The following is a 13,004-nucleotide window of genomic DNA, read 5'->3' on the forward strand; positions in this document are numbered from 1 at the left end:
CCAGGTAAAGGAAAAGAATTAGACTTTGACTACCTGCTGCACCACAGAGAAACATAACACCCATGTGATGAGCTGTCCTATTGCCAGATAAAGTCATGATTGTAAATCAAGACAAACAGCTTTCAAGCTGAATAAGCATAGGCTTGAGAGTAAAAGGATGCAGTGGACAGAATTTCAGCACAGAGGCAATGTTGCCTTTTTCTGTTCAACCTTTCAACCTTTCACAATCAGACCTCCAGAGTTCCTGCTGCTTGGAAAACAGCACCTAATAGGGCTCCGTGGCATGATGAGACCATAGGACTCCTCTGGCTAGAGCACTTACACCAAGAGCAGCTCACTTCCAAAGCACCTCTTGTGCTACTTGACCATGCACCATTCACTCATAGTAAATGAATTTAAGATCTGCCATCTTGTTCATTAGCACATGTACAAACATTGTGATGTTGTCAATGCACAGCCCTGGCTGTGGCAGAAAAAGAGGCAGACAGCAGAATTTTGCAAAGTCAGATTTGGCACCGACTGGGTTTATGGGAATAAGACCTTTGAGGTTCATAGGAGACTATATGCTCTTTGCAGACTGTGTGTGCTGTCTAACAGCACTGTCCGTAGTAAACCAAATGTCTAGCCAGCACCTGGACAGTGCATGATACCACATTCACTTGGGATCAAACTTCTGGGAGCGTGGACTTCCCATTCCTGATGTGGGTATGTGTTGCACGGGGACCAGCCAGCAACAAGCTCCTCACACCTTAGACTCACTCCAGTTACCTAAATTCCCCTCTACACTCAGTGCAAGAGACCTGCTAGGACAATGGGGTATATACTCAATATAGAGCTCATTTCTGAGGTTATTTTGTTATATCAGACACCTGACATTTACAAATCCATCTAGTTCCAAACACAATCCTGAGAACCGTTTACACATATATCCAACTCCAACTTCTCTCTTCATGTGCTTCTGCTTTCCTGAAAACACCAAGGGATTAGGGCATTAGACTGTAGCTGAAGTGGTGTGGAAGTAAGAAATCGAACCATATTTTAAGCAACATTGTTGAAATATAGATGTGAAAAAGTTGCTTGTCCCATGGCTGTCTGCACATTTCTACATCTATAAAGTGTAATGGCAAATTTTCAGAATCACAAAGGACGTCTATAAATTGCAGTAGTAAACCAGTGTTGCCTATCTTCTCTAGTTGCTTTTAAAAAACTCTTCCAAATTGAACATTAAAAAAGCAAGCAAAGCCTTTCAATCTGCCTACCCACACAACCATAAAAGAAGGGGAAAACAATAAAACAAGATCACGCATAGAAACTTGGGTGTTATAGTTGGCTAGATATGATGGCACTCATGTTTCCTGAATGCTTTAAAAAGGCAAGAACCCATTAAGCATTTATTCTGGTTGTTGAGAATCACTGTACATTCTGCATTACTTCAATATCTACTCCTTTTGCTCTGCTAAGAGCACTGAACTTAAGTTGTTGTTTTATTTATATTTTTTTAAGTAAATTATTATGTATTGTTTCACCCATCAAGTGACCCTGTGACCAGTGATAAGAAGCCTTTGTTTTGCTGGAATACACAAAAATACTGTCACAGATTACCTTCTTGGTTGTTTATATTTACCTTCCAGGTGACCCTAATGCTTTGTGAAGATATAGGCTCAAGTTGAACATCCTGGGGTGGACCGTCAGGAGCTGGAAGGAAAGAAGAGAGATACATCAAGATTGCCTTCATAGCACACAGAATTCCGCACTTCATGTGCTATGTTACCATATTAACACAGTAGTATTACAAAGATTTGGACTATGACAGTGTCACACGAAAAACTGAAGCTGTTGCTTCGATCAAAGAAAACCAGACCTTCGCATCTTACTCATTTGGGTGTCATCCCCAAACAACAGTAAAATACAACACACATTAAAATATAGCAACCTGGAAAAAATTGAGTGAAATACAAAGTCTTTTCTTGTCTTCTTGTCCAGTGACATACTCGTGATTCTACTTGCATTTTGTAGGTAAGCAAGACACATTTTCCTAAGTCAGAACACTGTAGGTGACAGCAAGGCAGCAGAACCTATTTAAAAGCAGGTGAGATAGGAACTCGTCAGTCAGCCTTCACTATTTCACAATTTTCAGAGGGCACTCCCCCCCCCCCCCCTCTGAAAATTGGGTTTGGTTGGGTTTGAATGAAGAGGTGTGAAATAAATTATTTGCTCAGCAAGATAAATTACTGAAAAAGAAAGAATTGAAGAAGGAAATGAAATAATCTCAAGCTGTTCCTCAAGAGTTCTGTAGATGCAGTGTGGCCTCAATAAAAGGCATTAAATTAAGTTTAATATCATGACAAGGAAAATAAAGCAATAAAAAGAGTGAGAAGAGGCTGTTAAGGGTGGAGCAGCTGTAAATGACAGCTATATTGACAGTAACCAGAACATTTTGATGAGAGTAGAGAGACTTAGAATGCAGTTCATAATATATTTAAGTTATTTAAATATGCCTCATTCTGTATCTTTTTTGACTGTCCTTCACAGAAATAATATTCACAGATAGACTGAAAGAACTTTATTTCTATTCTCCTCACAATCACGATCAGGAACTAGAGGAGAAAAAATTCACTGACATAAAATGAGGCCTCTATGAATGTTATTGATTGTAGTCCTTGACTCTGTACCTGCTGCTCACAAACACAAATACCATTTTTCAGGGAATGTTATGATACAGTGGAATCAGAGCAAAGTATTCAGTTCTGAAAACGGGCTTTAAAATGTACTCCTAAAAACTTTTCCTTGAAAGACTCCAGTTTATACAGCCCTGAGTAGTTAATTGTTCCCAGCACGAGTGGTGAATTGTTAATGTTAAATTTATTTTATATACTTAGCACTACACAGAGCTTATGACAAAGACATAAGCCAGATACCTCAGCTTCCTCTACTGACTTTAGTATTAAACAACAGTTTAAAAGGTTTTGTTTTCTGACAAGTATGTATGTATTTGCAGTGCATTTTCCAACACAGGAACTAATTGTGGTTGTATAGAGGAAAAGATGTGGTCTCTAAGTTTTGGAATCATGACTTGCTGTGGAAAAGTACAAAACTATGCATTCAACTATCATATCACTGCAGAGACCTCATGTTATATGTGATAAAAAATCTGCACCCTTGCCAATAGCATGGTTTGAGTTGCTCAGTTTTTCTGTTGCCGTGCTTCTCCCTTTATTTTGCCCTCTTCGCATTACTTTATCTCCCTTATTCCCTGTACTCATACTATTTTCCATCTGCTGTTGTAAAATCAGAGAACAGAAGTAAACAGTGATCAAAAAATGATAATCCTGTACACTGCACACCACCTGCACACATACTTTGCCTAGGCCTGACCCTCACCCAATTGTTCCCTAAGTAGATCAGTAACTTTTGAATACAGTTCCACACTGCTGCTTTTTCTCTCCATATGGACAGCTTCTTTAAAGATAGTGACAAAAGGATCAATTACTGTGAAGCTTAGTTACAAAGAACTGAATAAAACGTGATGCTGAGGTTTCACCCTGCTCAAGAGGAAGCTGCTTTTTCATTTCAAGGTCAGTTGCTGATCCTCACAATTTAATTGTCAACTGGGAAAATCTCAGCAAGTAAAAAATATTTTGAGAATGGGTGAACAACAGAGAATGTGAGAGTAGACCCCATATCCAACACTCTGATGTTTACAGACAAAGAAAATGGGCATTTTGTGGATGCAGATCATACAGGATGGAAGAATAGATCATCTATTTTCTACAATGATTTCATATTTTCATTGAACAAAGGAAGAGGGAAGCCACAATGAAATGAGAATTATGTTGCAAACTTTTCACTTTTAGTAAAGCTGTTTATTGAAAACTTGTAAAGATGGGAATACTCTTCACTCTTTTTCTTCTATTAGGATAAAAATGACACTTGATGAAAGAACAGATGCAGTTTGTGTTGCCTCCTGTTTACTGGGCTTTGCACTGAAAGTCCAGGTGTCATATTCTTATTAAAAAAGTCCCTTTGAACCAAGACCATGTTCTCCTCACATAGGGGATATTTTGGGTAGTTTGACCCACATTGAAAATCAGGGGAAATTACTGAGTTGTATACATATGAAATGGACTAAGAATTTATCACCAAGTGTTTAAAGTCTGGGCCAACAGGAATCTTAAAAATTAAATAGGGCTTTTCTCTACCAGGGCACTGTCACCCACATATCTGCATTATGTTTTTCCTCTCAACATTGCTAATGAATAAAACATTTTAGACTTTAGATAGAATAGAAGAAAAGCTAAAGTTAGAACAATAAAAAACGTTTTCAAATGCAAATGATCAAGTTCTTATCTGGTCAAGACTTTTTAGACTAATTTTACCCACCAGTTTCAGTGGGTTGTGTTGAACCTGCTTGGTCACTTTCACAAACACGCTTTGTATATCTCATACAGTAGTATATATCTGGCAGCAGTATTTACATCCCTACCAAATTTTAATTTCTAATTACTACAAGAGAGAGCTGCAGCCCTCATCTTCTCATCCATAAGTCTTAGCCACTGTTACATGCAGGACTTGTGATGCATGAGCATGAACAAGGCTCCGCTGCCCTTACAGTGCTGCCACTTCTCCTAGCCCTGAGAAACGAACAGTTTTACAAGATAGCACTTTTAAAGTACAGAAATGAGAAGTTCCAGATATTCAAGTGAAAATACAGGCACAGCCCTCCTGCTACAGAAGCCTGTACTGACGTAGAAGAATACACAGAAACAAAGAACAAGGGGAATGGTGCTAACTGATGAAAGACGACTGACTTGCACAGTAATCAGAAAGCCACTTGATGGGGAACTTGAGGGATGTAATAGACAAAGGAAAAAAAAAATCATGGGGATTAATGTTTTCAAAAGGAGGAAGCTTAAATTATTTATCTATACTAAATGTATACTAAATTAGTTACCTACCTGTACTATTTGGTCATCTAAGGAAAGCCACATGATCTATAGGAGACTAGAAGTATGTCTACTGAGATGCCTAGCTGTAGATATATGTACCTTTTCCACTTGAAAATTTGGAGCATAATGTTTTCTGGCCACTAGATGCCACTAAATAGCTTTAATTATAAACCCTTATGATGAAGTTAGAATAGTCACAAGTTTAATGGGAAAAATTCAGTATTTCTTCTGATGCAGCTACAGCAACATAAGCAACATTTTAAGTAAAGACTCCTCTCTTCAAAGAACAATAATGATTCAAATACTACAAAGCCAGAGAGTACCTGCTTCATCTGTCGTGATGGTGAGCTCATTGCTGGCCTCACTCTTGCCAATCCGGTTCTTGGCATACATGCGGATGTTGTAAGTTGAGGAAGGGTGGAGATCAATGATAGTAGCTTGGTTTAGCTGAGGAGAAACATCTTTGGTTCTCTGAACAGAATCCCAAGAGTCTATTTAATAAGAGATTAAAACAAAACAGCCAAATGAAACATAACATTAATGTTATTGACGCAATTCTGCAGTTAAGCTATCTCACAGAGCAGGATATTGCCCTTGATTAATTAACCCAGAAAATTCCCAGTGCTACAAACAAAAACCAAGAGATCACATTTCTTCACAGCTCTCCCAAGTCCTACCAGTGAGATGCTGTGACGAACGGGATCTCAGCCCAGGGAGAACCAGAGAGAATAGTTGCTCCACTTCCTTTTCATTTCTGTGTTTGTTCATTCATTATGAGAGATGGTGAGAGCAGCACTAGACATAGAGCTCAGCACCCTCCAGAATTGATGCTATTTTCCTGACTTGTAAGAACACAGCAACAATTTAACACAAGGGGGATTAAAAACCTTCTTATTTGTTTGTATATATCTGCAAAAGAAGGAGCATATTGTTAATATTTATTGCTACTACTCATCTGTTTGTTACACTTTTTAATAAGTTCTCCAGACTTCCAGTAGGAAAAAGGATGGAAATTAGCTAAACACAGTAACCCCTCAATTTCATCTGTGCACTTTGTTTCTGCAAACAGAATAACAGCATCTTTTTAAAACATCCTCCTATTTCTTATGAGTAGCCATCCATCGTTCTTTTCTTACTGCAGCCAATGTTTTTCCTTCAACCTCTGCCACATCCTTGGGGGGATGTCGCTGGGGGCTCTGCAGCAGTGATTTACAGTGTGGGTCGCTGTAGGGAAGATCATGGAAAGCTCAGCAGATAAGACTAGTTTAAAAATAGAAAGCTCACTCAGATACAGCATATTTGCACATACTGCATAAATTCTTAAGCTATAGCTTGCTCACAGAAATTGTCACAATGACATCTGCAGCTTCACTGCTCACAGGGTTGGTTGGTGTTTTTTGTATGTTTGTTTGCTTTTTTTGCCCTGTATGTGGCTTAATTTACCCAGAAAACATTCAGGAATCAGACAATAAATGCTAATTAAATGCACTTGGATTTACTTTTACATGGTAAATAAGATTTCCAAAACTTCCTCTGTAGGATACCTTCGCAAGCTGTAAAGGAGTTACTTGCAAGGAACACTGCTAAAACTTCCTTTCAGTTTGTTATCTTAAACTTCATAGAATTTCCTGAATACACTAATAATCAAGTGTTGTCAATGTCTTATATTATAATTGATAATGCCTAATACTCTTGCCTAAAATATGTTGCTTACCAAGTACCACAATAACCAGTCGCTCACACCTGAAACTCTTCAAACCAAATGCTACACAGGAGAGGGCAAGACCCCCATAATGTACAAAAATGAGATTTCAAACACTATTTGGTTAAGAACTAGATAGAAATGAGAGGTTTTCTATGGATATGGCTAATGAACATTACATCTTTGTAGTTTCTAGAAAAAGGAGAGGTAATGAGGTTGATCTGGAGTGCGATACGGTGTCTCCCAGGTGCTGTCCTCAGCTACCAAGAGAGTCCTAGACCAAATAAGCATGGCAACCAGGGGTCTGCAAGAGGTCATAACAAAATCTAGGCACCCTTGAAGTCTGTAAAGGGGAATCGTGCTGAACTACACAGAGTTAGTGACATTGGTTATTTTGGTATCCCTTGGAAATCTTGACCAACAGTTATGTCCAAGGTTCTACAAGCAAAGAAGCAGACTCTATCTGTTTCAGAGTACCATGTCAACAGGTAAGGAACTGAAAGGAAAAAGAAGAAATAAACACTTTTGTTTTGGAGAATTTGTTAAGTTTCTCTTCACTTGGATGACACTTTCTTTTACTATTGCCCATATATTAATAAATTGGTCAAGTTTTCTACTGATTGTTTGAAATACTGACCTCTGTGTGGTAAACTTCTGTGGTATATATATAAACTGTTGAAATCAGAGACACAGATTTGAAAAATCTTGCTTTGTTTTGTGTTTGTTTTTGTAAATTAAGTAATGGCACAGCATGGAAAAAAAAAAGAGACTAAAACTCACAGCCTTCTGTACTGCTAAATGTAGGCTCCTAGTGTTTATTTGTGACTAAGACATAGATTTTAGGACTGCGTGTTGATGCATGTGTCCTCTTTTTGAAAGGGAAAACAAAACAACAAAAGCAATCACTCCCAACTCAGTCAGCCTGTGGAAAACTTGATCAGTTTCTCTCCAGCACTGTTCTCACAGTTTTGGGAAAACAAAAGTGAAAACAGAAGTTAAGAAGAAAAATGATTAGTTTAATTTTTTATTTGGCAAAGTCTAAAAATATTTTCTTGCTTTCAGTTGTTCCATGAGGTATTAGAATTGACTATTAGTTGTTTGCTTGTTTTCTTTCAACTGCTTAAAAATCTACTTAATTAAAAGATTGAAAATGCAGAGAAAACAAATTGCAACAGGGTAAGAAAAAGAAGCAAACCAAAAGTTAAAAGTAAGCCTGGAATTCTTAATGTGATTTTTATCCATCTCTATAATGTCACTTGCAAGTACTTCTCAGTGTTACATAAAATGCATGCTGACACGATGATTTATGAAAAAGTTCTGATTTTATGAAAGCCAGCAGCTTCTCATCCGTTCCTAAAATAAAGGCTGAAGCTTTGGGGTCACTCTTCAGAAGACCATTAGATCTATTTATTCTCCGATTCTAATTTCAGGAAAATGAGTGTCTCTTCCCACGCTGGGAGAGGTGTCTTTGCCTTCGCCGCCATCTAGTGACAAAGCCTTGCACTGCACCTGGCTGCAAAACCATCCCGAGGGAGCAGGGAGCCCAGGGAAGCACAGGCTACTGTCCTCTGCCTCCAAACTGTGTCCTAAACTGAATTGATGTTCATTCTGCACCTCAGTTTTCCATAACGGAGTCAAAAACAAAAAGGGTGAGGAGACAGGCATAAAGAAGCACCCACATATCAGTTCTCATCTTCAAAATATTTGTATACTTCAGATGGAAAAATCCGATATTTACACATCAATGGAATGAATGAATGAAGGGCCAGGTCTGAGTGCCACAGGCACATTTCTGTACAGACAGCTACTGTGTCTAAGTACTGAAATGGCCTGAAATATTATGTTTCCGCTATTCATATGGGACCTGCACTGCAACTTGACCATAAAAACACATCTAGATATACAAAGGGCAATTCCACATTCTTTCTAGAGAGTATTTATTGGTCTTCATTACTAGGTAGTATGTCAGGGTAGAAAGGATAAGTGAGTTTAGTACCATATAGCAAAGTCCATGCATGATACATGGTCACCCAAACATTCTGTGAAAGTTTTTCAATTTTCCTTCTTGAAAAGTCTAGAGATGCATCCTGCTGTACACCCATTTCCGAGTCCTTACAGTGAGCAACACACATTGAAAATTTAGCATTAGGCTTAGCATAGAAATCTACTTTTAGCTGCAGTACATCACCCTGAGCAGCCCTATCTAGTACTTGATCTAGCACTTGGCAACCCTGCCTGTGTCAGGAGGTTTGGAACCTGATTATCATGGAGATCCCTTCTAAACTAAGTCATTCATGCTCAAAATGCTGATTATTTTGGCCATGCCTCTCTTCATGTTCTCCCCTGGCTTTGGCACAATCTGATTAGTCAGTCAGATTGATGTACAAAGGCATCTCTTCAGATCACAAGATGGGAAAGTACCATCTAGCAAAAGATGTTTTTGTCAGAGGAGCCATGAAGACTGAACATTTCACACCTTGTTTGATGTCCCGCATTACAAATATAATTGTCTAAACCAGAAGAAGTTTCAAGTAACTATCTTTGGTGTTCTATCTTCTTAATAATTATGAAAAAACTGTGAGCAAGAATCCCAAAAATTGATCCTAGCTTCTCCAAATATTCAGCCCCAGACATTATAAAACAATGTTTCTGTTGTTTGTAGGGAGATAATCTGCTCTTTTCAGGGTATGTCCTCAAGTATTTATCTTCATGCACATGGAAAAAAGTATGACTTTCAAAAATTGCTCTGGGAAAAGGGCTTAGGTGGAAAGAAAAGAAACAAAGAGAAAACAAAGCCTGGGAGCTTTCATGCATGTTACTTGAAGGTATCCTCGACTAGTTCATGTCTCCTAGCCACAGACTCAGAAAGGAGTTTCTACATGTAACCTCTCAGTTACCATGTTCACCTGTACATTATCAGTTTCATTTAGAAAGCCATGTGAAAACGTTGATTGATGACTTAAGACTTCTACTTAACAAAGGCAGAAAGAAAATACACAATGTAGACAAATGAAGGATAGTAAAGATGCTTAATAGAATACATTTTTAGTTTTTACATCTCAGAAATAAAAAGAGAGGACTATAAAAATACTACAGCTGCTTACATAAACTGAATGTTTCACTTACCGCATCACATACAGCATTCCTATGTCCATTTAAAAACAGTGCCACTAACTCCAACAAAAGGCAGTATCATATAATTACTCAGCATCTTTTTAATCATACTTGGAATATGAAAATGTTCTCCTGTTACAATCTCCCTTCTCAAAATATGACTCCAGGCCACTGCTTATCATTCTGCTTAACTTTAAATATGATCCCATAACACAAACATGTTTCCAAAATAGCTTGAATATTTTATAGATTTCAGCAAATGACAAAGCTTAAGAAAAAGCTGATTTTAAAATACCTACCCTAACAGGTATATTTTCCCAAATTGTGACATTGTTGTGGTTGTTTTTTTTTTTTTATGGTAATCTTACTCATCTTCTTAGATGTTCACTGATGTGACTATAGGGTGACCTATGCTTACATCTGCATAGATCCTGCATAGGATCGCTCTTATCCTTCGGAGTATTTCTTACATATTACTGAAAACTCAGCATGGTGCTTTAGCAAACAACCACAAACCTTTTTTTCAACTAGAAATTATCCAGGTTCACTGCTAACCTTCCAGGTAAGATGCCATGTATTCACATATTGATAGAATACAACAAAGAATCACCACTACAGCAGAAGATGATATATAAAGGCAAGAGTTTTTCTATAGGGTGAAACAGAAAATAACAAATAAAAAATCCAAATGGAGAAAAGATAGGGATCAAGAATCAGCTAGTAAAGTCATCATTACCAAGTACAACTTAGTATGCCTTTATTTTAATAACAAAATTTATCCTTCTTACTTGTCTCCCAAGTAAATGGAAAAAGCTGCAGTTCTAACACATAATGATGTCATTACTTCAAAAAAAGACAACAAATGATGATAAATTTGACTGTGAAAGACTAAGTAAACCACAGCAAAATTTTCCATCAGACATTTTCAATTTATGGATTATCTTTAATAATACAAATGCAATGATGAAGAAAGTGACAGGGGTGAATTCAGAGGAAGATTATTTCCTACCTGATTTGTTCTTGCATTCAATATCATATCCAGTGATAGGGCTGTTTCCATCAAATCCCATGGTCCATCTGAGGGCAATGCTGCGTGCTCTCACCTCTCGGATTTCTATCTCAGGAGGGTCAGGGGGCTCTGAGTAAATACACATACCAAGTTTTAGTCAGAGGAAAGCTCATGTCCATAACAAGATAACACTAATGAGCATGGCACTGACATGGCTTACTGGAGGTAAGCTTTCATGCTGAATTCTCCAGTCACTCATTAGTACCCCAAGGCAGTTAATCACTCACTGAAGAATACCCAAGAGAGGAATGAAAAGGCTCTTTTCAACTAAGACTGATGTAATATTTAATACTAACTTCTGTTTAACCTTCTAACATGAAACATGTAGCTGCATTTCCTTAAAAGCGCTCCAGATTGGACTTTTCATTCTGGGATATATTTTTGCCTTGAACACTGTATTTTACAGATACATTTATGGCTTCTACATAAAAGCTGGTGGTAGAAATATTGATTCTTGACTACTAGAATTGGTAGAGGAAGGGAGGAAGAATTCCATCTCTTTGAGTGTGTTTAAAGTCTTAAATTATTAACAATCAATTTAATGAGTATTTAAAAGCCTTAACTACACTGCAGCCTCTTTTTACTTCTATAGAATTAAGGATGTAAATAAACAGCACTTGCACTGAATCTAGTGTCTTTTTAACTTGTCGAGGCAATGTAAACAAGCTCAGGTGTAATTGAGAGCCTGACCAAAATTCCACCTGAATTTACTGATAGGGCTGCTTCAGGTGTCGGACTTGATGACCCTTGTGGGTCCATTCCAGCTCAGCATATTCCATGATCCTGTGATTAATCATTCAGTGAAATCTGCAGATACATGAACTCTAGAGTGAGGGAAAAGAAATTTGCAAGTTCTGGAGACTAGCTGTGTTGATGCTCAAAGGCATACAAACACAGGAACAAGCATCATAGAAGTAAGCAGTGGCCAGTGGCCAAGTCCCGCCTCTGCTCTGCATCTCAAATACTGTCACCTTGGCTGCTCTACAATTTGCTGCTGTCTGCCTGAGCTGAGCCCCGCAGAAGGGGAAACCCAGCCCCAGGCAACACAGGTTCCTAGAGCTTGTATTGTACAAACTGACTGAAATTTACTTTGACTGATTAAGCTTGAAATATTTTGTTTCTCGATACACAGTAGGTTTAACACTTCTTCATAAATAAAATCAAATTGTTTATGTTTTAGTGGGGTTTTAAGCACATTTGTTATTTTGAAAACAAAGCAACCCTCTATCCCTTCCCCCCAAAGTAACCATCATGTATCTGCTCTTCCTACTGAAGATGTTAGTTTTAAATATATTTAGTAGATCATCAGCTAGTGTATTTAAGAAAAGAACTCTGCTTATTAATTTGTACAGACCTAGAAAGACTCTGGAGCTTATCCCTTGTTTTGATTTAATTTGTAATCTGGAAAATGAGAGACTGAGAGTCTTAATGCAGCTCCTCATTTCTTTGACAATGAGGAATACACTTAATTAGGAACCAGGGCCTCCCTCCCCCAACAGATTTCTGAGCATGGCATACACTTACTGTACTACAATAGCTGTGTATTTTTCCTTATGTTGTCCTCTTCCTACCTTGCACAGTGAGCTGAATTATTCCGCGATCCTCCCCATAAGAATTGATGGCATGGCAGGAAAAGAAGCCAGAATCTTCACGCACAGTTGGCAAAATCTATAGGTGGTTTGAAAAGAAGTGATTGATTGAACAACATGCAGAGAAAATAAACCAACAGCTTTTCTGTGTGGTGCAAGAAAAATTGTACAAACTGTTTTATTTGACAGTAGTAAATAGATATTGTATGTTATACACTTACATACATATGCACAGTAAAGCATCCAAAATAGTAAGGCTTATCAAAACTAGCAACACTTGGGTTGAGGAAGCAGGCTATCAGCTCTGCGTGTACAGACAGGAGTTGGAGCATCACCTATTCCTGTTGCTTCTCATTAGGAGCCTTGTTTCCAGTCACTCTTATGTTTGCCAAGCATTTAACAGTTGGCTGAAATTTTCCATACAAAATGGTGCCTCCTGCTGCCTTCAAAATTTTCCAGTTACTTCTGAAAATAATTCAAGTGGCTGAAGTCTGTGTGGAGGAAATAAAGGTTCAAACACTGCTGGTGAACCCTGCAGTATTCAGCATGATGCTTCATTAAAAAAAATTGGGCGGTTTTTCTTT

At 37.9% G+C, this 13,004-nt stretch overlaps 1 protein-coding gene across 5 annotated transcripts in view; it reads right to left on the reverse strand.

The window, feature by feature from the left end:
- Positions 1–13,004, reverse strand: part of DSCAM (DS cell adhesion molecule) — a 427,035-nt gene that overhangs the window by 88,181 nt on the left and 325,850 nt on the right. For 4 of the 5 annotated variants that reach the window (XM_015882861.3, XM_085548372.1, XM_085548377.1 and 1 more), the window contains 4 exons: positions 12,403–12,499; positions 10,772–10,900; positions 5,270–5,437; positions 1,625–1,695 (listed from right to left, as the gene is read on the reverse strand). In XM_015882861.3, coding sequence (XP_015738347.2) covers positions 1,625–1,695; positions 5,270–5,437; positions 10,772–10,900; positions 12,403–12,499 — 465 coding nt within the window. Of the gene's footprint in view, positions 1–1,624; positions 1,696–5,269; positions 5,438–10,771; positions 10,901–12,355; positions 12,500–13,004 lie in introns of all 5 variants that reach the window. The other variant, XM_085548380.1, reaches the window with a different exon arrangement.

The sequence above is a fragment of the Coturnix japonica genome, chromosome 1, assembly GCF_054131305.1.
Source record: "Coturnix japonica strain WE chromosome 1, WE-NBRP24, whole genome shotgun sequence".
Taxonomy (NCBI): Eukaryota; Metazoa; Chordata; class Aves; order Galliformes; family Phasianidae; genus Coturnix; species Coturnix japonica.